General features: G+C 42.3%; 2 protein-coding genes across 2 annotated transcripts in view; one reads left to right on the top strand and one right to left on the bottom strand.

The window, feature by feature from the left end:
- The window catches only part of LOC110528604 (uncharacterized), a 153,436-nt gene that overhangs the window by 128,466 nt on the left and 3,777 nt on the right, over positions 1-21,193 (top strand). Inside the window, exons 3-14 of the mRNA XM_090242002.1 lie at positions 10,730-10,823; positions 11,080-11,181; positions 11,263-11,499; positions 12,962-13,235; positions 13,462-13,607; positions 14,209-14,319; positions 15,782-16,055; positions 16,284-16,429; positions 17,060-17,422; positions 18,873-19,146; positions 19,375-19,520; positions 20,144-20,716. Of these exons, the coding sequence (XP_090098128.1) occupies positions 10,781-10,823; positions 11,080-11,181; positions 11,263-11,499; positions 12,962-13,235; positions 13,462-13,607; positions 14,209-14,319; positions 15,782-16,055; positions 16,284-16,429; positions 17,060-17,422; positions 18,873-19,146; positions 19,375-19,520; positions 20,144-20,716 (2,689 nt within the window). The 5' untranslated portion in view covers positions 10,730-10,780. The remainder of the gene's footprint in view (positions 1-10,729; positions 10,824-11,079; positions 11,182-11,262; positions 11,500-12,961; positions 13,236-13,461; positions 13,608-14,208; positions 14,320-15,781; positions 16,056-16,283; positions 16,430-17,059; positions 17,423-18,872; positions 19,147-19,374; positions 19,521-20,143; positions 20,717-21,193) is intronic.
- LOC110528605 (glutamate receptor-interacting protein 2) overlaps positions 1-21,193 on the bottom strand; it is a 158,204-nt gene that overhangs the window by 122,937 nt on the left and 14,074 nt on the right. The window lies entirely within an intron of this gene.

Consider the following 21,193-nt stretch of genomic DNA (forward strand, 5'->3'; position numbering starts at 1 on the left):
GATAAGGGCCCTGTCGTTCCATCCCTCTCCGGCAGCCAGTGTCCGAAATTCCAGGGCGAACTCCTGTGCGCTCCTCGTCCCCTGCCTCAGGTGGAAAAGACTTAACCCGCCGCTGTACCCTCAGGCGGATGGTTGAAGAAGCTCCGTGAAGTCGCCCACCGCCGCATCTCCTCACGGCATTAGCCCACTCCAGGGCTTGAGTAGTGGGAACCACTGTTGTGCTGGTGGAGGCGCTGGAGGGACTCCCTGGAGGGACTCCTAGCAAAAGGAGAAGACTTCATAGCCGCGGGAAGTAGGAGACCTGAGGGCACCCCCTGAAAAATCTTAATAAAAAACTAAAGTGGTGCACTGGGCCTTTACTAGTCCTGTATTAGCAGACAGATATAGCCTTCTATCTCAGCCCCCCAAAAGTTTACAGTGCCGCAATATACAGTTGAAGTTGGAAGTTTACATACACTTAGGTTGGAGTCATTAAAACTCATTTTTCAACCACTCAAGTCGGTTAGGACATCTACTTTGTGCATGACACAACTAATTTTTCTAACAACTTTTTACAGACAGATTATTTCACTTATAATTCATTGTATCACAATTCCAGTGGGTCAGAAGTTTACATACACTATATTGACTGTGCCTTTAAACAGCTTGGAAAATTCCAGAAAATTATGTCATGGCTTTAGAAGCTTCTGATAGGCTAATTGACATCATTTGAGTCAATTGGAGGTGTACCTGTGGATGTATTTCAAGGCCTACCTTCAAACTCAGTGCCTCTTTCCTTGACATCATGGGAAAATCAAAAGAAATCAGCCAAGACGTCAGAAAAAAAATCGTAGACCTCCACAAGCCTGGGTCATCCTTGGGAGCAATTTCCAAACGCCTGAAGGTACCACGTTCATCTGTACAAACAATAGTACGCAAGTAAAAACACCATGGGACCACACAGGCATCATACCGCTCATGAAGGAGACGTGTTCTGTCTCCTAGAAATGAACGTACTTTGGTGCGAAAAGTGCAAAACAATCCCAGAACAACAGCAAAGGACCATGTGAAGATGCTGGAGGAAACAGGTATAAAAGTATCTATATCCACAGTAAAACGAGTCCTATATCGACATAACCTGAAAGGCCGCTCAGCAAGGAAGAAGCCACTGCTCCAAAACCGCCATAAAAAAAGTCACACTACGGTTTGCAACTGCACATGGGGACAAAGATCGTACTTTTTGGAGAAATGTCTTGTCTTTGGTCTGATGAAACAAAAATAGAACTGTTTGGCCATAATGACCATCGTTATGTTTGGAGGGAAAAGGGGGAGGCTTGCAAGCCGAAGGACACCATCCCAACCGTGAAGTACGGGGGTGGCAGCATCATGATGTGGGGGTGCTTTGCTGCAGGAGGGACTGGTGCACTTCACAAAATAGATGGCATCATGAAGATAGAAAATTATGTGGATATATTGAAGCAACATCTCAAGACATCAGTCAGGAAGTTAAAGCTTGGTCGCAAATGGGTCTTCCAAATGGACAATGACCCCAAGCATTCTTCAAAAGTTGTGGTAAAATGGCTTAAGGACAACAAAGTCAAGGTATTGGAGTGGCCATCACAAAGCCCAAACCTCAATCCTATATTAAATTTGTGGGCAGAACTGAAAAAGCATGTGTGAGCAAGGAGGCCTACAAACCTGAGTCAGTTACACCAGCTCTGTCAGGAGGAATGAGCCAAAATTCAACTAACTTACTGTGGGAAGCTTGTGGAAGGCTACCCGAAACGTTTGACCAAAGTTAAACAATTTTAAGGCAATGCTACAAAATACTAATTGAGTGTATGTAAACTTCTGTCCCACTGGGAATATGATGAAATAAATAAAAGCTGAAATAAATAATTCTCTCTACTATTATTCTGACATTTCACATTCTTAAAATAAAGTGGTGATCCTATAACTGCCCTAAGACTGGGAATTGTTACTTGAATTAAATGTCAGGAATGGTGAAAAACTGAGTTTAAATGTGTTTGGCTAAGGTGTATGTAAACTCCCGACTTCAACTGTATGACTTTACATATAAGAAATATGTACAAATGGACATGCAAATGTGTATTTTCTGCTTGCATGTAACACATTTCGACAAAAATAAATGTACTATATACATGCAAATGTGCATATCATGTTTCTGTGCACTACAGTATTGTACAGTATTGACTTTTCCCAGGAAACTTTTACCTACTGTTGAAATCGGTATCTAAAAAGCTCAGTGTGAAACACAATAGCGTTCAGCTCGACAAAACCGACCTTCTGGTATAGTACAGTAAGCAGTCAGTGTCTACAAAAAAATACAACAAAAGTGACATTTGTATATAACAAACACTTCCAGGGTTGACTGCCATGGTGAATTAAAAAACAACAACATTTTGACCAGTACGGCTCACACGATGACAAAAAAACTTTTCATTTTGGCGGCATTGGCCAATTTACCGACACAATAGGTTAGGTTTTGAATCATGAATAAAATGTTTTGGGTCGGTTACTACATTCTGCAGACATGCAATAAAGTTGAGACGACCCATAAAACAGATGTGACAACTTGCACTTACAGTTTGAGAATGTTAAGATTGTTTCAGAAAATTTGCCAAAGCGATTGAGAAAAACGGTTAAAAGCTGTAGTGTACCTTTACAGACAAACAAGCTATAGCTGTGGTGTACCATTACAGACAAACAAGCTATAGCTGTGGTGTACCATTAAAGACAAACAAGCTATAGCTGTGGTGTACCATTACAGACAAACAAGCTATAGCTGTGGTGTACCATTACAGACAAACAAGCTATAGCTGTGGTGTACCATTAGAGACAAACAAGCTATAGCTGTGGTGTACCATTACAGACAAACAAGCTATAGCTGTGGTGTACCATTACAGACAAACAAGCTATAGCTGTGGTGTACCATTACAGACAAACAAGCTATAGCTGTGGTGTACCATTACAGACAAACAAGCTATAGCTGTGGCGCGTTCAAAGTGCCACATTCCATATCATTACTGTCTGATGAAATCCTGGTAACTCCAAATTTGGTGTTTTAAATGTTTTGACATGAATCAATATTATTGGTTGCCCTTTACCTCTGTATTCATCTGTTTCAGGCCCCTTGACCAATGAAATGTATTCAAAATAGCTTCGGCAGCTTCAAAATAGCAGTCGGTCAAACCCTGTATCTCCACCATGGCTCTTGAAGAGAAGGGAACATCTTCACTTTTCTAAGGAGATTTTGGTTCATGTTTGAGTACAGTTGCCAGATATGATCAGAGATAAGTTGCACTTTAATCAATGTAATGTTGTATCTTTCTGGAGTAAGACAAATATTTCTCACACTATAAAACTGCCTTTGATATTGTGTTTTGAGGGAAAGTGCAAATTAAATGGCTAGGTAGCTAGCTAAATTGAACAGATTGATCAGATGTGCGTGGCAGTTGCTAGCTAACTACTAGCTATCGTGTCATCAGCAAGGTTACTGCTAGTGTAAGAATATTTTGAAGATAAATACACAACGTAGAGGAGAGGATGAGAGTACTAACGGGCAATAGGGAATTGTCAATGTAAATAGGAGTTGGGTTTCAGTTCAACAGCTGATTAGAATCTTTGGAATGTCACTCCTGAACTCAGAGCTACGTGTGCTACGGTCTGTACATTGAGTCCGGAGCAGGATCCTTGTTATTTGGCCATTGGCCCAGTTGTACTGCAAGGACTTCTGATTGGTCAACCCCAGGTTGGGGGGGGGGGGGTTATAAATTACATACTGTTTCTTTGTTCTGTGGAGAAAAGCTGAGGACAGGGGAGACTGAACATCTACAGTGCCTTGCAAAAGTATTCATCCCCCTTGGCATTTTTCGTATTTTGTTGCATTACAACCTGTAATTTAAATGGGTTTTTATTTGGATTTTATGTAATGGACATACACAAAATAGTCCAAATTGGTGAAGTAATAATGTAAAAAATGATTTGTTAATTATTATTTTTTTAAATGTAAAAGTGGTCCATGCATATTCACCTTTGCTATGAAGCTGGTGCAACCAATTACCTTCAGAGGTCACATAATTAGTTAAATAAAGTACATCTGTGTGCAATCTAAATGTCACATGCTCTGTCACATGATCTCAGTATACGTATATACACCTGTTCTGATAGGCCCCAGAGTCTTCAAAATCACTAAGCAAGTAGTACCACCGAGCAAGCGGCATCATGAAGACCAAAGAGCTCTCCAAACAGGTCAGGGACAAAGTTTTGGAGAAGTACAGATCAGGGTCCAGATCAGGGTTGGGTTATAAAAAAAATAGCAGAACATTTTGAACATCCCACGGAGCACCATTAAATCCATAATAAAAAAAAAATGAAAAAATATGGCACCACAACAAACCTGTCAAGAGAGGGTTGCCCACCAAAACTCACAGACCAGGCAAGGAGAGCATTAATCAGAGAGGCAACAAAGAGACCAAAGATAACCCTGAAGGAGCTGCAAAGCGGAGATTGGAGTATCTGTCCATAGGACCACTTTAATCCGTACACTCCACAGAGCTGAGCTTTAAAGAAGAGTGGCCAGTGAAAGCTCAGACGAGGAACATAATCATAAGGAAAATGTCAGTGTTTAGGCAGCTCCGGATTTCTTTCGAAAATATAAATTGTTGATATGAAAATGGCAATGCTGAAGTACTGAAATTGATTAACATTCTAAATTGCCACTGAATGATGTAGCTAATTCATTTAAAATTGTGGTATTGACAGTGTTTCTCTTATTTTAAATGTTTAAGACAACAGGCATCAAAGAGCAGACAACAGCGGAGCAAGGAACTACCACACAGGGGTCAGAAGAGCAGTGCACTACAGGGGGGTCAACAACAGAGCAGGGAGCTACAGGAGGGTCAATAACCGAGCAGTGCACTACATGAGGGTCAACAACCGAGCAGGAAGCTACAGGAGGGATAACAACAGAGCAGGGTGCTACAGGAGGGTCAACAACAGAGCAGGGAGCTACAGGAGGGTCAACAACAGAGCAGGGAGCTACAGGAGGGTCACCAACAGAGCAGGGAGCTACAGGAGGGTCAACAACAGATCAGGGAGCTACAGGAGGATCAACAACAGAGCAGGGAGCTACAGGAGGGTCAACAACCGAGCAGGAAGCTACAGGAGGGTCAATAACCGAGTAGGACGCTACAGGAGGGTAAACAACAGAGCAGAGAGCTACAGGAGGGTCAACAACCGAGCAGGAAGCTACAGGAGGGTCAATAACCGAGTAGGAAGCTACAGGAGGGTAAAGAACAGAGCAGAGAGCTACAGGAGGGTAAACAAGAGAGCAGAGAGCTACAGGAGGGTCAACAACTGAGCAGGAAGCTACAGGAGGGTCAATAACCGAGTAGGAAGCTACAGGAGGGTCAACAACAGATCAGGGATGTTGTTGACAGGAGGGTCAACAACATAGCAGGGAGCTACAGGAGGGTCAACAACCGAGCAGGAAGCTACAGGAGGGTCAACAACAGATCAGGGTGCTACAGGAGGGTCAACAACAGAGCAGGGATCTACAGGAGGGTCAACAGAGCAGGGCGCCCGACAGGAGGGTCAACAACAGAGCAGGGAGAGCAGGGAACTAAAGGAGGGTCAACAGCAGAGCAGGGAGCTACAGGAGGGTCAACAGCAGAGCAGGGAGAGCAGGGAGCTACAGGAGGGTCAACAGCAGAGCAGGGAGAGCAGGGAGCTACAGGAGTGTCAACAACAGAGCAGGGAGAGCAGGGAGCTACAGGAGGGTCAACGGCAGAGCAGGGAGAGCAGGGAGCTACAGGAGGGTCAACATTAGAGCAGGGAGAGCAGGGAGCTACAGGAGGGTCAACAGCAGAGCAGGGAGAGCAGGGAGCTACAGGAGGGTCAACAACAGAGCAGGGAGCTACAGGAGGGTCAACAACAGAGCAGGGAGCTACAGGAGGGTCAACAACAGAGCAGGGAGCTACAAGAGGGTCAACAACAGAGCAGGGAGCTACAGGAGGGTCAACAACAGAGCAGGGAGCTACAGGAGGGTCAACAACAGATCAGGGAGCTGCAGGAGGGTTAACAACAGAGCAGGGAGCTACAGGAGGGTCAACAACAGATCAGGGAGCTACAGGAGGGTCAACAACAGAGCAGGGAGCTACAGGAAGGTCAACAACCGAGCAGGAAGCTACAGGAGGGTCAATAACCGAGTAGGACGCTACAGGAGGGTAAACAACAGATCAGGGATGTTGTTGACAGGAGGGTCAACAACATAGCAGGGAGCTACAGGAGGGTCAACAACCGAGCAGGAAGCTACAGGAGGGTCAACAACAGATCAGGGTGCTACAGGAGGGTCAACAACAGAGCAGGGAGCTACAGGAGGGTCAATAACCGAGCAGTGCACTACATGAGGGTCAACAACCGAGCAGGAAGCTACAGGAGGGTCAACAACAGAGCAGGGAGCTACAGGAGGGTCAACAACAGAGCAGGGAGCTACAGGAGGGTCAACAACAGAGCAGGGAGCTACAGGAGGGTCACCAACAGAGCAGGGAGCTACAGGAGGGTCAACAACAGATCAGGGAGCTACAGGAGGATCAACAACAGAGCAGGGAGCTACAGGAGGGTCAACAACCGAGCAGGAAGCTACAGGAGGGTCAATAACCGAGTAGGACGCTACAGGAGGGTAAACAACAGAGCAGAGAGCTACAGGAGGGTCAACAACCGAGCAGGAAGCTACAGGAGGGTCAATAACCGAGTAGGAAGCTACAGGAGGGTAAAGAACAGATCAGGGAGCTACAGGAGGGTCAACAACAGAGCAGGGAGCTACAGGAGGGTCACCAACAGAGCAGGGAGCTACAGGAGGGTCAACAACAGATCAGGGAGCTACAGGAGGGTCAACAACAGAGCAGGGAGCTACAGGAAGGTCAACAACCGAGCAGGAAGCTACAGGAGGGTCAATAACCGAGTAGGACGCTACAGGAGGGTAAACAACAGATCAGGGATGTTGTTGACAGGAGGGTCAACAACATAGCAGGGAGCTACAGGAGGGTCAACAACCGAGCAGGAAGCTACAGGAGGGTCAACAACAGATCAGGGTGCTACAGGAGGGTCAACAACAGAGCAGGGATCTACAGGAGGGTCAACAACAGAACAGGGAGAGCAGGGAGCTACAGGAGGGGCAACAACAGAGCAGGGCGCCCGACAGGAGGGTCAACAACAGAGCAGGGAGAGCAGGGAGCTAAAGGAGGGTCAACAGCAGAGCAGGAGCTACAGGAGGGTCAACAGCAGAGCAGGGAGAGCAGGGAGATACAGGAGGGTCAACAGCAGAGCAGGGAGAGCAGGGAGCTACAGGAGGGTCAACAACAGAGCAGGGAGAGCAGGGAGTTACAGGAGGGTCAACAGCAGAGCAGGGAGAGCAGGGAGCTACAGGAGGGTCAACAGCAGAGCAGGGAGAGCAGGGAGCTACAGGAGGGTCAACAACAGAGCAGGGAGCTACAGGAGGGTCAACAGCAGAGCAGGGAGAGAAGGGAGCTACTGGAGGGTCAACAACAGAGCATGGAGCTACAGGAGGGTCAACAACAGAGCAGGGAGCTACAGGAGGGTCAACAACAGAGCAGGGAGCATGCTAGAGTGGCTAATGCTACTTCCGGGTGTTGCTGCAAGCGATAGTCAACATCCAGGACTAGCAATCCTAGGTATTTACCACTTTAGCGTGGTGGAGGAAAATTGTGTTTCATAAAGAATGTTCTCATATTTTCCCCACCGTCTCTTAATAGAGTTAAGAAGGAAATCAACGCCTTTGCAGCCACGGGTCCACGGGGATAGGAGTGTATAGCAGGCTGCATACAATGCCTTTGGACGGTAAGATGAAAGGACTCAATATTACCATCTGCTGGCCTTTGGGCTAGCTACAGCCTGGAGTGTGCGCCTGGACTTTTGGGAATAAACAAAGTGAGTTATTCAACTGGAATAGCAACGATTGATTGTAAAGTACAACACATGGTGTCTTAGTTAATCATTAGTATGCCTACACACTTTATAAATGATTCACATGATTCATCTTTCATGCTTGTCAGTTAATGGAGAATTGTCACTGTGTTTACTGCCCGTTCTAATCAATGATTTCAAGAAAAATAAGAAAATGCTACATAAAAGTGTGCAAAACCGTTTATCATTATTATTATTGTTATGTGTTCGTAAAATAGCAATTATTTGTTGATGTGTGAATATCTGATTGGTTGGCAATTCATTTTCTCTCGGTCCCAACTTTGATGCACCTGTACTGACCTCGCCTTCTGGATGATAGCGGGGTGAACAGGCAGTGGCTCGGGTGGTTGTTGTCCTTGATGATCTTTTTGGCCTTCCTGTGACATCGGGTGCTGTAGGTGTCCTGGAGGGCAGGTAGTTTGCCCCCGGTGATGTGTTGTGCTCATATAAAGTGTGCAAAACTCTATTGTAATCGTTTATTGTTATTATTTGAATTTTTTTGGTAAAATAGCAATTATTTGGTGATGTGTGAATATCTGATTTGTTGACTGTTCTGTTTTTTTTCACTTCCTGAAAAGTTGCCTTTTTTTTATATGAGGTTATGAACTCATTCCACGGAAAACCAAGTGTCTGCAGGTTTTTGTTCCTCCTTTGTACTTGGTTGATGAATTAAGGTCACTAATTAGTAAGGACCTCCACTCACCTGGTTGTCTAGGTCTTATTAATTGAAAGGAAAAACCAAAAACCAGCAGACACAAGGCCCTTCATAGAATGGGTTTGACACCCCTGGTGGTCTAAGATAAAAGCGGAATTAGCTGACACGGCAGTATGAGTGGGTCCTAAAGCTCAGAATGGGGTAATGAAAGGAGAAGTTAAGACAGGGGAAAAGTCTGTCTGTTAGAGGCAGAGAGGAAAGAAATGAACCTATGGCCAAGAGTTCAGTCTAAGCACAATTTAGAAGAAGTAAGTCAAAGATAAAGATTGTTAATGATCTTGACTTCCAAACTGACAAAATAACCCAGCTGCAGAAGGGAAGACAGAATGCACTTTTTCATTTATTTTAATACATTTTTTTCACACCTTTTCTCCACAGTTTTGTGATATCCAATTGGTAGTTACAGCCTTGTCTCATCTCTGCAACTCTTGTACACCATGCGTCCTCCGAAACACGACTCTGCCATGCCACACTGCTTCTTGACATACTGCTCGCTTAACCCGGAAGCCATCCGCACCAATGTGTCGGAGGAAACACCGCACAACTGGCCACCACGTCAGCGTGCATGCGCCCGGCCCACCACAGGAGTCGAAGACGTCTTTTGGACGTCTTCTTTTGGTCCTGACTGGGACCCGCCTTATTTGTTTGGTTTCCCTTGCCATAAGAGTTTAAAAATGACTTTCTTTCTAAGTCTTGCGACCGACATCCCCATAAGATAAAATAAACGGTCCCAAACCATCACCAATCTGAGGTAAAACCGATGAGTACTGTAACTTCACTAAATTGTATACGGTGAAAATGGGAGCTAGTGTAAGGCACTAACACAAACTGTCGACATCAGGAAAATTAGCAGTTTATAAAATAATTTAGTATGGCAAAAAAATCATTCAGTTTTTCGATGATAGTTAATGTTGCCCAGTCACATTTTAAAAAAATCTAACATTTAGATAGTTCAGAAATGCTCCGGAACATAATTGAACTAGTAGCTCCAGACTAGAGCTTCCATAGTCTGCCTGAATGTTTGATGTCCCCAATAGTATAATTTTCTTTACTATACATTAACGGTAAAAGGGACCCATGCTTTTTCCTGTGTCTATGAGAGACTCACTGTCTTTCTAATCTAAATGCTGTAACAGTGACAAGGCATTCAGCGCGACAGAGAAGGACTGAGGCAAAATGAAGCCTGATCGCTCAACTGACTGTGTTCTAATGAGAACACAACATGACATGAGACCGAAGGGGGGAGAAATGGAAAGGAGGAAATGTTCTACAGCAATACTAGAAACAATGTCCTGCATGGAAAACAAATATTCAATTTAATACGGTTAATGTTTGGCCAAATCGGAGAACTTGATGAGATAATGTTCATGGAAAGCCTTTTTTTTTTTTGCAAGTTTTGTGAAAGTCTCTCTATTCTAAATACATGAGTAATGTACTGTAGTGTGGATAATCCCAGCAGAATATTATACATTCCTTGTCTCCTACGTGGTTTTACAACTTTATCAACTTTCAAAGCAGCATAAATGAATAAACGGTAAAAAAAATCAAAATAATAACCTCACATGGACGTGTTGAGTAACATGTGTTGCAATCAGACTTTAGCCTTTAATCAACTATGGGAACATGGCAAATAAGACATTGAGTCATTACCACCAGCTCAGACCGCCCCTCCATATTACTTCAATACACACCAGTGCAGCATATTTGGATTTATCCATTTAACTGACCATGGTAAGAATTTTTTTTCATTGCGTTTGTTATTTTGTATTCATATGCTGATTATTTTCTTTGCCTAATGTGTCACTGTCTGAGAAACAGACTGTTTGTGTGTGCTTATGTGGCATGTGACTGTTTGTTTCAAGTGTTTTTACTCTAAACGGTTTATGAGGACAAGCTTTGGTAAGCTTTAGTAAACATTTAGTCACGTGCAAGCATCATATTTTCTAAATGTACACCTAAAGCAGTGCAAGATACAGAAGTATTTGAATATATATGTAAAGATATCTGAGGAAATCTATATAAACACAGACAGAAGACAATGACTCCAGCACATTGAAAATCTTGGATGTTGATGACGACATGTATGTCAAGCCCAGAACAAGACATGGCTTTCAATATTCAGGTATCAACGCACGCACACACACGCACGCACGCACGCACGCACGCACGCACGCACGCACGCACGCACGCACGCACGCACACACACACACACACACACACACACACACACACACACACACACACACACACACACACTGTGTTTGAGTCTAATGGTGGCGGGGTTGAGTTGAAAGCAAATAATGAATTTCTGTAAAATAAAATAAAAATTAACAATAAATGTTGGTGCAAAGATTGTATGAAACATTCTTGTGATTTAGTGCATTTTCAGTGGTGGAAGAGATCATTCGGAGTTGCTGCATTGTGTCTTGGATTGCTGTGTATTCTCCTACTGGCTGGGATCATAGGCATGTGTGTCAACTGTAAGTTTAGTATATTTTCACTGAAGCATTCTTAATGATCAGTGACATAATCATTGATTCATATTTTATCTGTTCCCTTAGACACTGGTCAGCGTTACCGTGATGAAAGAGACCAGCTACAGACCAGTAATAACAACCTGACTAAAGAGAGAGACCAGCTACAGACCAGTTATAACAACCTGACTAAAGAGAGAGACCAGCTACAGACCAGTAATAACAACCTGACTAAAGAGAAAGACCAGCTACAGACCAGTTATAATAACCTGATTAAAGAGAGAGACCAGCATCAGAGGGAGACAGAAAAGCTGAAAATCAAAGGTAACATTTCAATTTACTGAACAATTGGAAATTACTGTCTGTATTACATAATACAATAACAACTATATTACGTTGAGACAGTTAGATCACTTATTTCATCCACTAGACTTAGATTACTACATTTTTACTCAAAATGGCTAATATTTGGGGAGAGAAATATGATGGTGCTTGCTGGAAGACGTTTAGAAATTTGTTAGTGTTGAAGAATTGATGCCGTTGTAGTAGAAGGGAGGGACTGTTTTATAAATAGTTGATAGTCGTCTTCAATGGGAGACTAGGTAGTAGTAGTAAGCAACCCAGAAGTACTAGTAGCAGTACATCGCAGAAGTAATAGTGAATGTTTTAGATAGGTGGGCCATGGGATAGCTATTGTAAGTAGGTTTGCTATTGTAGTTTGGTTAGTGAGTGGGGTTTTGTTATAGTGGGCTAGTTTAGTGGGTAGGGGTTAGTTGTGTGACATAATCCGTTTTATATGCTCCCCCAGTGCTATAACTTGATTGGTAGAACATATTTCTGTTCTGATTTCAGATTTCATATGCAATAAGTTTTTGTCCAAGTTGTTGGGAAAGTGATCAAAACGTCAAATGTTTGGAAAAGTTAAGAGAAAGTAGGTGTTGTGATTACTAAAACAGCAGTATCTCAAGACACAGGTACGCTAGCGTTAGCTACTCTACCTGCAGTCTTCCAGTCACTGCAATAACGCTAGTTAGCATTGGCTCGCAAAACTAACTCTAACTTCCTTCATACTCCTGCAGAGTCATGAAACTGTTTTCCATGAGTTCATCTGACTCTGTGGAAGTACATAAAGGACGTAGCACTCTAAAAAATAATGTTTCAGAAATGTTTCAAGTCAAACTTTTGCTATATCAAGCCACAATAATTTACATAACATTTTAAGGACACAATGTCAACTATACACGGTGGGAGACATTTTAAATGCTACTGCAATTTAACCATTCCAGCTACAAACATAAAATCTACTTTAACATTTTACAAATATTTATAAATTATAACTATTTAAAGTTGCTTAAATTAGCATAAAATCACCCCCAACAGTATTAGTATCTTTTGAACCTTTAAAGATACAGACACCACATCAATGATCACTTGTTCAGGCTATAAATCAATCAATCACTCAATTAATCAAACTACTTTTTCAATTATAACCAGTCATTACCATTACTACTGCAGTCACTATCATTACTATAACGTATGTAACAACCACAAATACAAGCTAGCAAGCATGCACATTTTAATTTGGAAATGTACATTTTCTAGTTTCTCTGTTCTCAGTTCGTCCTCAGGTATCCTCCTCTCCTTCCTTGTCAGCTGGTGATTTATTCAGAGGTCCCTAATTCAACAGGGCCCTAATCTTCAAAAAGTCCTGTCAACCACAGGCTATGCTTACAACAATCAAACAGGTACTTTCTGTATTCAAACATTCTTCGTTATGTCCCTGTAGGAAATGTGGCGTTGAATGGAGTGGCCACTCAGTCATCACTGTTTAATAATCGCGACGCTTCCGATGCCATCGATGGGAAAAAAAACACACACTATGGATCCTGCACCCACACTCTGAAAGACAGAAACCCGTGGTGGAGAGTGGACCTGCTGTATGTGTACAGAATAACAGATGTCACCCTCACCAACAGAGGAGACTGCTGTCCTGAGAGGCTTGATGGTGCTGAGATCCGCATCGGTAACTCATTGGAGAACAACGGCATCAACAACCCCAGGTGACACACATAGATGTTGGTACATTTTTATGTCCTGTCTCTAAGGTTTTCTGATACATTGGTCTTCGTCCATGCTACTGTAGCTATTCTGTGGCTTCATATTTAAGAGTCAGAATATGTATGGTACATTATAGAGCGTCTTAAATCACTCTGATTATCTCATCTCTTTCTCTCTCCCTCTTTCACTCCATATCTGTCTGTCCATCTTTCTTACTCTCTCGCTCAGATGTGCCGTCATCTCCCACATCCCAGCAGGAGAGACCCACACCTTCCAGTGCAATGAGATGGAGGGTCGCTACGTTGTTGTGGTCATCCCTGGCAGGTCGGAATGGCTCACTCTGTGTGAGTTGGAAGTTCATGGTACTCCTGCAGGTAATAATCTGTAACTGTCTTCACTGGTCGCATTCATCATCAAGTAAGGTTTACATTACTTTTATACACTGAGTGTAGAGAACATTAATAACACCTGCTCTTTCCATGACATAGACTGACCAGGAGAATCCAGGTGAAAGCTATGATCCCCTTATTGATGTCACTTGTTAAATCCACTTCAAGCAGTGTAGTTGAAAGGGAAGAGACAGGTTAAAGAAGGATTTTAATACTTGAGAAAATGTAGACATGGATTCTTTGTGTGACATTCAGAGGGTGAATGGGCAAGACAAAATATGTACGTGCCTTTGAAAGGGGTCCCAGGAGCACCGGTTTGTGTCAAGAACTGCAATGCTCCTGTTTTTTTTTCACACTCAGCAGTTTCCCATGTGTATCAAACATGGTCCACCACCCAAAGGACATCCAGCCAACTTGACACAACTATGGGAAACATTGGCATCAACATGGATCAGCATTCCTGTGGATCGCTTTCGGGAACCTCGTAGAGTCCATTGCCAGAGGAATTGAAGTTGTCCTGAGGGCAGAAAGCATTCTAAATCCTCAGTGATGTAATCACTGATTAACTTTTTCACTGTTCCATTAGTCACTGGTGAGCTTTCCGGTGCAGAGAAAGACAGCTTACAGACCAGTTATAACAACCTGACTAAAGAGAGAGACCAGCATCAGAGGGAGACAGAAAAACTGAAAATCAAAGGTAACATTTCAATTTACTGAACAATTGGAAATTACTGTCTGTATTACATAATACAATAGCAACTATATTACGTTGAGACAGTTAGATCACTTATTTCATCCACTAGACTTAGATTACTACATTTTTACTCAAAATGGCTAATATTTGGGGAGAGAAATATGATGGTGCTTGCTGGAAGACGTTTAGAAATTTGTTAGTGTTGAAGAATTGATGCCGGTGTAGTAGAAGGGAGGGACTGTTTTATAAATAGTTGATAGTCGTCTTCAATGGGAGACTAGGTAGTAGTAGTAAGCAACCCAGAAGTACTAGTAGCAGTACATCGCAGAAGTAATAGTGAATGTTTTAGATAGGTGGGCCATGGGATAGCTATTGTAAGTAGGTTTGCTATTGTAGTTTGGTTAGTGAGTGGGGTTTTGTTATAGTGGGCTAGTTTAGTGGGTAGGGGTTAGTTGTGTGACATAATCCGTTTTATATGCTCCCCCAGTGCTATAACTTGATTGGTAGAACATATTTCTGTTCTGATTTCAGATTTCATATGCAATAAGTTTTTGTCCAAGTTGTTGGGAAAGTGATCAAAACGTCAAATGTTTGGAAAAGTTAAGAGAAAGTAGGTGTTGTGGTTACTAAAACAGCAGTATCTCAAGACACAGGTACGCTAGCGTTAGCTACTCTACCTGCAGTCTTCCAGTCACTGCACTAACGCTAGTTAGCATTGGCTCGCAAAACTAACTCTAACTTCCTTCATACTCCTGCAGAGTCATGAAACTGTTTTCCATGAGTTCATCTGACTCTGTGGAAGTACATAAAGGACGTAGCACTCTAAAAAATAATGTTTCAGAAATGTTTCAAGTCAAACTTTTGCTATATCAAGCCACAATAATTTACATAACATTTTAAGGACACAATGTCAACTATACACAGTGGGAGACATTTTAAATGCTACTGCAATTTAACCATTCCAGCTACAAACATAAAATCAACTTTAACATTTTACAAATATTTATAAATTATAACTATTTAAAGTTGCTTAAATTAGCATAAAATCACCCCCAACAGTATTAGTATCTTTTGAACCTTTAAAGATACAGACACCACATCAATGATCACTTGTTCAGGCTATAAATCAATCAATCACTCAATTAATCAAACTACTTTTTCAATTATAACCAGTCATTACCATTACTACTGCAGTCACTATCATTACTATAACGTATGTAACAACCACAAATACAAGCTAGCAAGCATGCACATTTTAATTTGGAAATGTACATTTTCTAGTTTCTCTGTTCTCAGTTCGTCCTCAGGTATCCTCCTCTCCTTCCTTGTCAGCTGGTGATTTATTCAGAGGTCCCTAATTCAACAGGGCCCTAATCTTCAAAAAGTCCTGTCAACCACAGGCTATGCTTACAACAATCAAACAGGTACTTTCTGTATTCAAACATTCTTTGTTATGTCCCTGTAGGAAATGTGGCGTTGAATGGAGTGGCCACTCAGTCATCACTGTATAATAATCGCGACGCTTCCGATGCCATCGATGGGAAAAGAAACACACACTATGGATCCTGCACCCACACTCTGAAAGACAGAAACCCGTGGTGGAGAGTGGACCTGCTGAATGTGTACAGAATAACAGATGTCACCCTCACCAACAGAGGAGACTGCTGTCCTGAGAGGCTTGATGGTGCTGAGATCCGCATCGGTAACTCATTGGAGAACAACGGCATCAACAACCCCAGGTGACACACATAGATGTTGGTACATTTTTATGTCCTGTCTCTAAGGTTTTCTGATACATTGGTCTTCGTCCATGCTACTGTAGCTATTCTGTGGCTTCATATTTAACAGAGTCAGAATATGTATGGTACATTATAGAGCGTCTTAAATCACTCTGATTATCTCATCTCTTTCTCTCTCCCTCTTTCACTCCATATCTGTCTGTCCATCTTTCTTACTCTCTCGCTCAGATGTGCCGTCATCTCCCACATCCCAGCAGGAGAGACCCACACCTTCCAGTGCAATGAGATGGAGGGTCGCTACGTTGTTGTGGTCATCCCTGGCAGGTCGGAATGGCTCACTCTGTGTGAGTTGGAAGTTCATGGTACTCCTGCAGGTAATAATCTGTAACTGTCTTCACTGGTCGCATTCATCATCAAGTAAGGTTTACATTACTTTTATACACTGAGTGTAGAGAACATTAATAACACCTGCTCTTTCCATGACATAGACTGACCAGGAGAATCCAGGTGAAAGCTATGATCCCCTTATTGATGTCACTTGTTAAATCCACTTCAATCAGTGTATTTGAAAGGGAAGAGACAGGTTAAAGAAGGATTTTAATACTTGAGAAAATGTAGACATGGATTCTTTGTGTGACATTCAGAGGGTGAATGGGCAAGACAAAATATGTACGTGCCTTTGAAAGGGGGATGGTATTAGGTCCCAGGAGCACCGGTTTGTGTCAAGAACTGCAATGCTCCTGTTTTTTTTCACACTCAGCAGTTTCCCATGTGTATCAAACATGGTCCACCACCCAAAGGACATCCAGCCAACTTGACACAACTATGGGAAACATTGGCATCAACATGGATCAGCATTCCTGTGGATCGCTTTCGGGAACCTCGTAGAGTCCATTGCCAGAGGAATTGAAGTTGTCCTGAGGGCAGAAGGGAGTGGGGGGGGGGGGAGCATTCTAAATCCTCAGTGATGTAATCACTGATTAACTTTTTCACTGTTCCATTAGTCACTGGTGAGCATTCCGGTGCAGAGAAAGACAGCTTACAGACCAGTTATAACAACCTGACTAAAGAGAGAGACCAGCTACAGACCAGTTACAATAACCTGACTAAAGAGAGAGACCAGCTACAGACCAGTAATAACAACCTGACTAAAGAGAGAGACCAGCTACAGACCAGTTACAATAACCTGACTAAAGAGAGAGACCAGCTACAGACCAGTAATAACAACCTGACTAAAGAGAGAGACCAGCTAGAGACCAGTTATATCAACCTGACTAAAGAGAGAGACCAGCTACAGACCAGTTATAATAACCTGATTAAAGAGAGAGACCAGCATCAGAGGGAGACAGAAAAGCTGAAAATCAAAGGTAACATTTCAATTTACTGAACAATTGGAAATTACTGTCTGTATTACATAATACAATAACAACTATATTACGTTGAGACAGTTAGATCACTTATTTCATCCACTAGACTTAGATTACTACATTTTTACTCAAAATGGCTAATATTTGGGGAGAGAAATATGATGGTGCTTGCTGGAAGACGTTTAGAAATGTGTTAGTGTTGAAGAATTGATGCCGGTGTAGTAGAGGGAGGTACTGTTTTATAAATAGTTGATAGTAGTCTTCAATGGGAGACTAGGTAGTAGTAGTAAGCAACCCAGAAGTACTAGTAGCAGTACATCGCAGAAGTAATAGTGAATGTTTTAGATAGGTGGGCCATTGTAAGTAGGTTTGCTATTGTAGTTTGGTTAGTGAGTGGGGTTTTGTTATAGTGGGCTAGTTTAGTGGGTAGGGGTTAGTTGTGTGACATAATCCGTTTTATATGCTCCCCCAGTGCTATAACTTGATTGGTAGAACATATTTCTGTTCTGATTTCAGATTTCATATGCAATAAGTTTTTGTCCAAGTTGTTGGGAAAGTGATCAAAACGTCAAATGTTTGGAAAAGTTAAGAGAAAGTAGGTGTTGTGGTTACTAAAACAGCAGTATCTCAAGACACAGGTACGCTAGCGTTAGCTACTCTACCTGCAGTCTTCCAGTCACTGCACTAACGCTAGTTAGCATTGGCTCGCAAAACTAACTCTAACTTCCTTCATACTCCTGCAGAGTCATGAAACTGTTTTCCATGAGTTCATCTGACTCTGTGGAAGTACATAAAGGACGTAGCACTCTAAAAAATAATGTTTCAGAAATGTTTCAAGTCAAACTTTTGCTATATCAAGCCACAATAATTTACATAACATTTTAAGGACACAATGTCAACTATACACGGTGGGAGACATTTTAAATGCTACTGCAATTTAACCATTCCAGCTACAAACATAAAATCAACTTTAACATTTTACAAATATTTATAAATTATAACTATTTAAAGTTGCTTAAATTAGCATAAAATCACCCCCAACAGTATTAGTATCTTTTGAACCTTTAAAGATACAGACACCACATCAATGATCACTTGTTCAGGCTATAAATCAATCAATCACTCAATTAATCAAACTACTTTTTCAATTATAACCAGTCATTACCATTACTACTGCAGTCACTATCATTACTATAACGTATGTAACAACCACAAATACAAGCTAGCAAGCATGCACATTTTAATTTGGAAATGTACATTTTCTAGTTTCTCTGTTCTCAGTTCGTCCTCAGGTATCCTCCTCTCCTTCCTTGTCAGCTGGTGATTTATTCAGAGGTCCCTAATTCAACAGGGCCCTAATCTTCAAAAAGTCCTGTCAACCACAGGCTATGCTTACAACAATCAAACAGGTACTTTCTGTATTCAAACATTCTTTGTTATGTCCCTGTAGGAAATGTGGCGTTGAATGGAGTGGCCACTCAGTCATCACTGTATAATAATCGCGACGCTTCCGATGCCATCGATGGGAAAAAAAACACACACTATGGATCCTGCACCCACACTCTGAAAGACAGAAACCCGTGGTGGAGAGTGGACCTGCTGAATGTGTACAGAATAACAGATGTCACCCTCACCAACAGAGGAGACTGCTGTCCTGAGAGGCTTGATGGTGCTGAGATCCGCATCGGTAACTCATTGGAGAACAACGGCACCAACAACCCCAGGTGACACACATAGATGTTGGTACATTTTTATGTCCTGTCTCTAAGGTTTTCTGATACATTGGTCTTCGTCCATGCTACTGTAGCTATTCTGTGGCTTCATATTTAACAGAGTCAGAATATGTATGGTACATTATAGAGCGTCTTAAATCACTCTGATTATCTCATCTCTTTCTCTCTCCCTCTTTCACTCCATATCTGTCTGTCCATCTTTCTTACTCTCTCGCTCAGGTGTGCCGTCATCTCCCACATCCCAGCAGGAGAGACCCACACCTTCCAGTGCAATGAGATGGAGGGTCGCTACGTTGTTGTGGTCATCCCTGGCAGGTCGGAATGGCTCACTCTGTGTGAGTTGGAAGTTCATGGTATTCCTGCAGGTAATAATCTGTAACTGTCTTCACTGGTCGCATTCATCATCAAGTAAGGTTTACATTACTTTTATACACTGAGTGTAGAGAACATTAATAACACCTGCTCTTTCCATGACATAGACTGACCAGGAGAATCCAGGTGAAAGCTATGATCCCCTTATTGATGTCACTTGTTAAATCCACTTCAATCAGTGTATTTGAAAGGGAAGAGACAGGTTAAAGAAGGATTTTAATACTTGAGAAAATGTAGACATGGATTCTTTGTGTGACATTCAGAGGGTGAATGGGCAAGACAAAATATGTACGTGCCTTTGAAAGGGGTCCCAGGAGCACCGGTTTGTGTCAAGAACTGCAATGCTCCTGTTTTTTTTCACACTCAGCAGTTTCCCATGTGTATCAAACATGGTCCACCACCCAAAGGACATCCAGCCAACTTGACACAACTATGGGAAACATTGGCATCAACATGGATCAGCATTCCTGTGGATCGCTTTCGGGAACCTCGTAGAGTCCATTGCCAGAGGAATTGAAGTTGTCCTGAGGGCAGAAGGGAGTGGGGGGGGGGGGGGGGGAGCATTCTAAATCCTCAGTGATGTAATCACTGATTAACTTTTTCACTGTTCCATTAGTCACTGGTGAGCTTTCCGGTGCAGAGAAAGACAGCTTACAGACCAGTTATAACAACCTGACTAAAGAGAGAGACCAGCTACAGACCAGTAATAACAACCTGACTAAAGAGAGAGACCAGCTACAGACCAGTTACAATAACCTGACTAAAGAGAGAGACCAGCTACAGACCAGTAATAACAACCTGACTAAAGAGAGAGACCAGCTACAGACCAGTTATATCAACCTGACTAAAGAGAGAGACCAGCTACAGACCAGTTATATCAACCTGACTAAAGAGAGAGACCAGCTACAGACCAGTTATAATAACCTGACTAAAGAGAGAGACCAGCTACAGACCAGTTATAATAACCTGATTAAAGAGAGAGACCAGCTACAGACCAGTTATATCAACCTGACTAAAGAGAGAGACCAGCTACAGACCAGTTACAATAACCTGACTAAAGAGAGAGACCAGCTACAGACCAGTAATAACAACCTGACTAAAGAGAGAGACCAGCTACAGACCAGTTATATCAACCTGACTAAAGAGAGAGACCAGCATCAGAGGGAGACAGAAAAGCTGAAAATCAAAGGTAACATTTCAATTTACTGAACAATTGGAAATTACTGTCTGTATTACATAATACAATAACAACTATATTACGTTGAGACAGTTAGATCACTTATTTCATCCACTAGACTTAGATTACTACATTTTTACTCAAAATGGCTAATATTTGGGGAGAGAAATATGATGGTGCTTGCTGGAAGACGTTTAGAAATTTGTTAGTGTTGAAGAATTGATGCCGGTGTAGTAGAAGGGAGGGACTGTTTTATAAATAGTTGATAGTAGTCTTCAATGGGAGACTAGGTAGTGGTAGTAAGCAACCCAGAAGTACTAGTAGCAGTACATCGCAGAAGTAATAGTGAATGTTTTAGATAGGTGGGCCATTGTAAGTAGGTTTGCTATTGTAGTTTGGTTAGTGAGTGGGGTTTTGTTATAGTGGGCTAGTTTAGTGGGTAGGGGTTAGTTGTGTGACATAATCCGTTTTATATGCTCCCCCAGTGCT

The sequence above is a fragment of the Oncorhynchus mykiss genome, chromosome 7, assembly GCF_057628025.1.
Source record: "Oncorhynchus mykiss isolate SJ-2025 chromosome 7, ASM5762802v1, whole genome shotgun sequence".
NCBI lineage: Eukaryota > Metazoa > Chordata > Actinopteri > Salmoniformes > Salmonidae > Oncorhynchus > Oncorhynchus mykiss.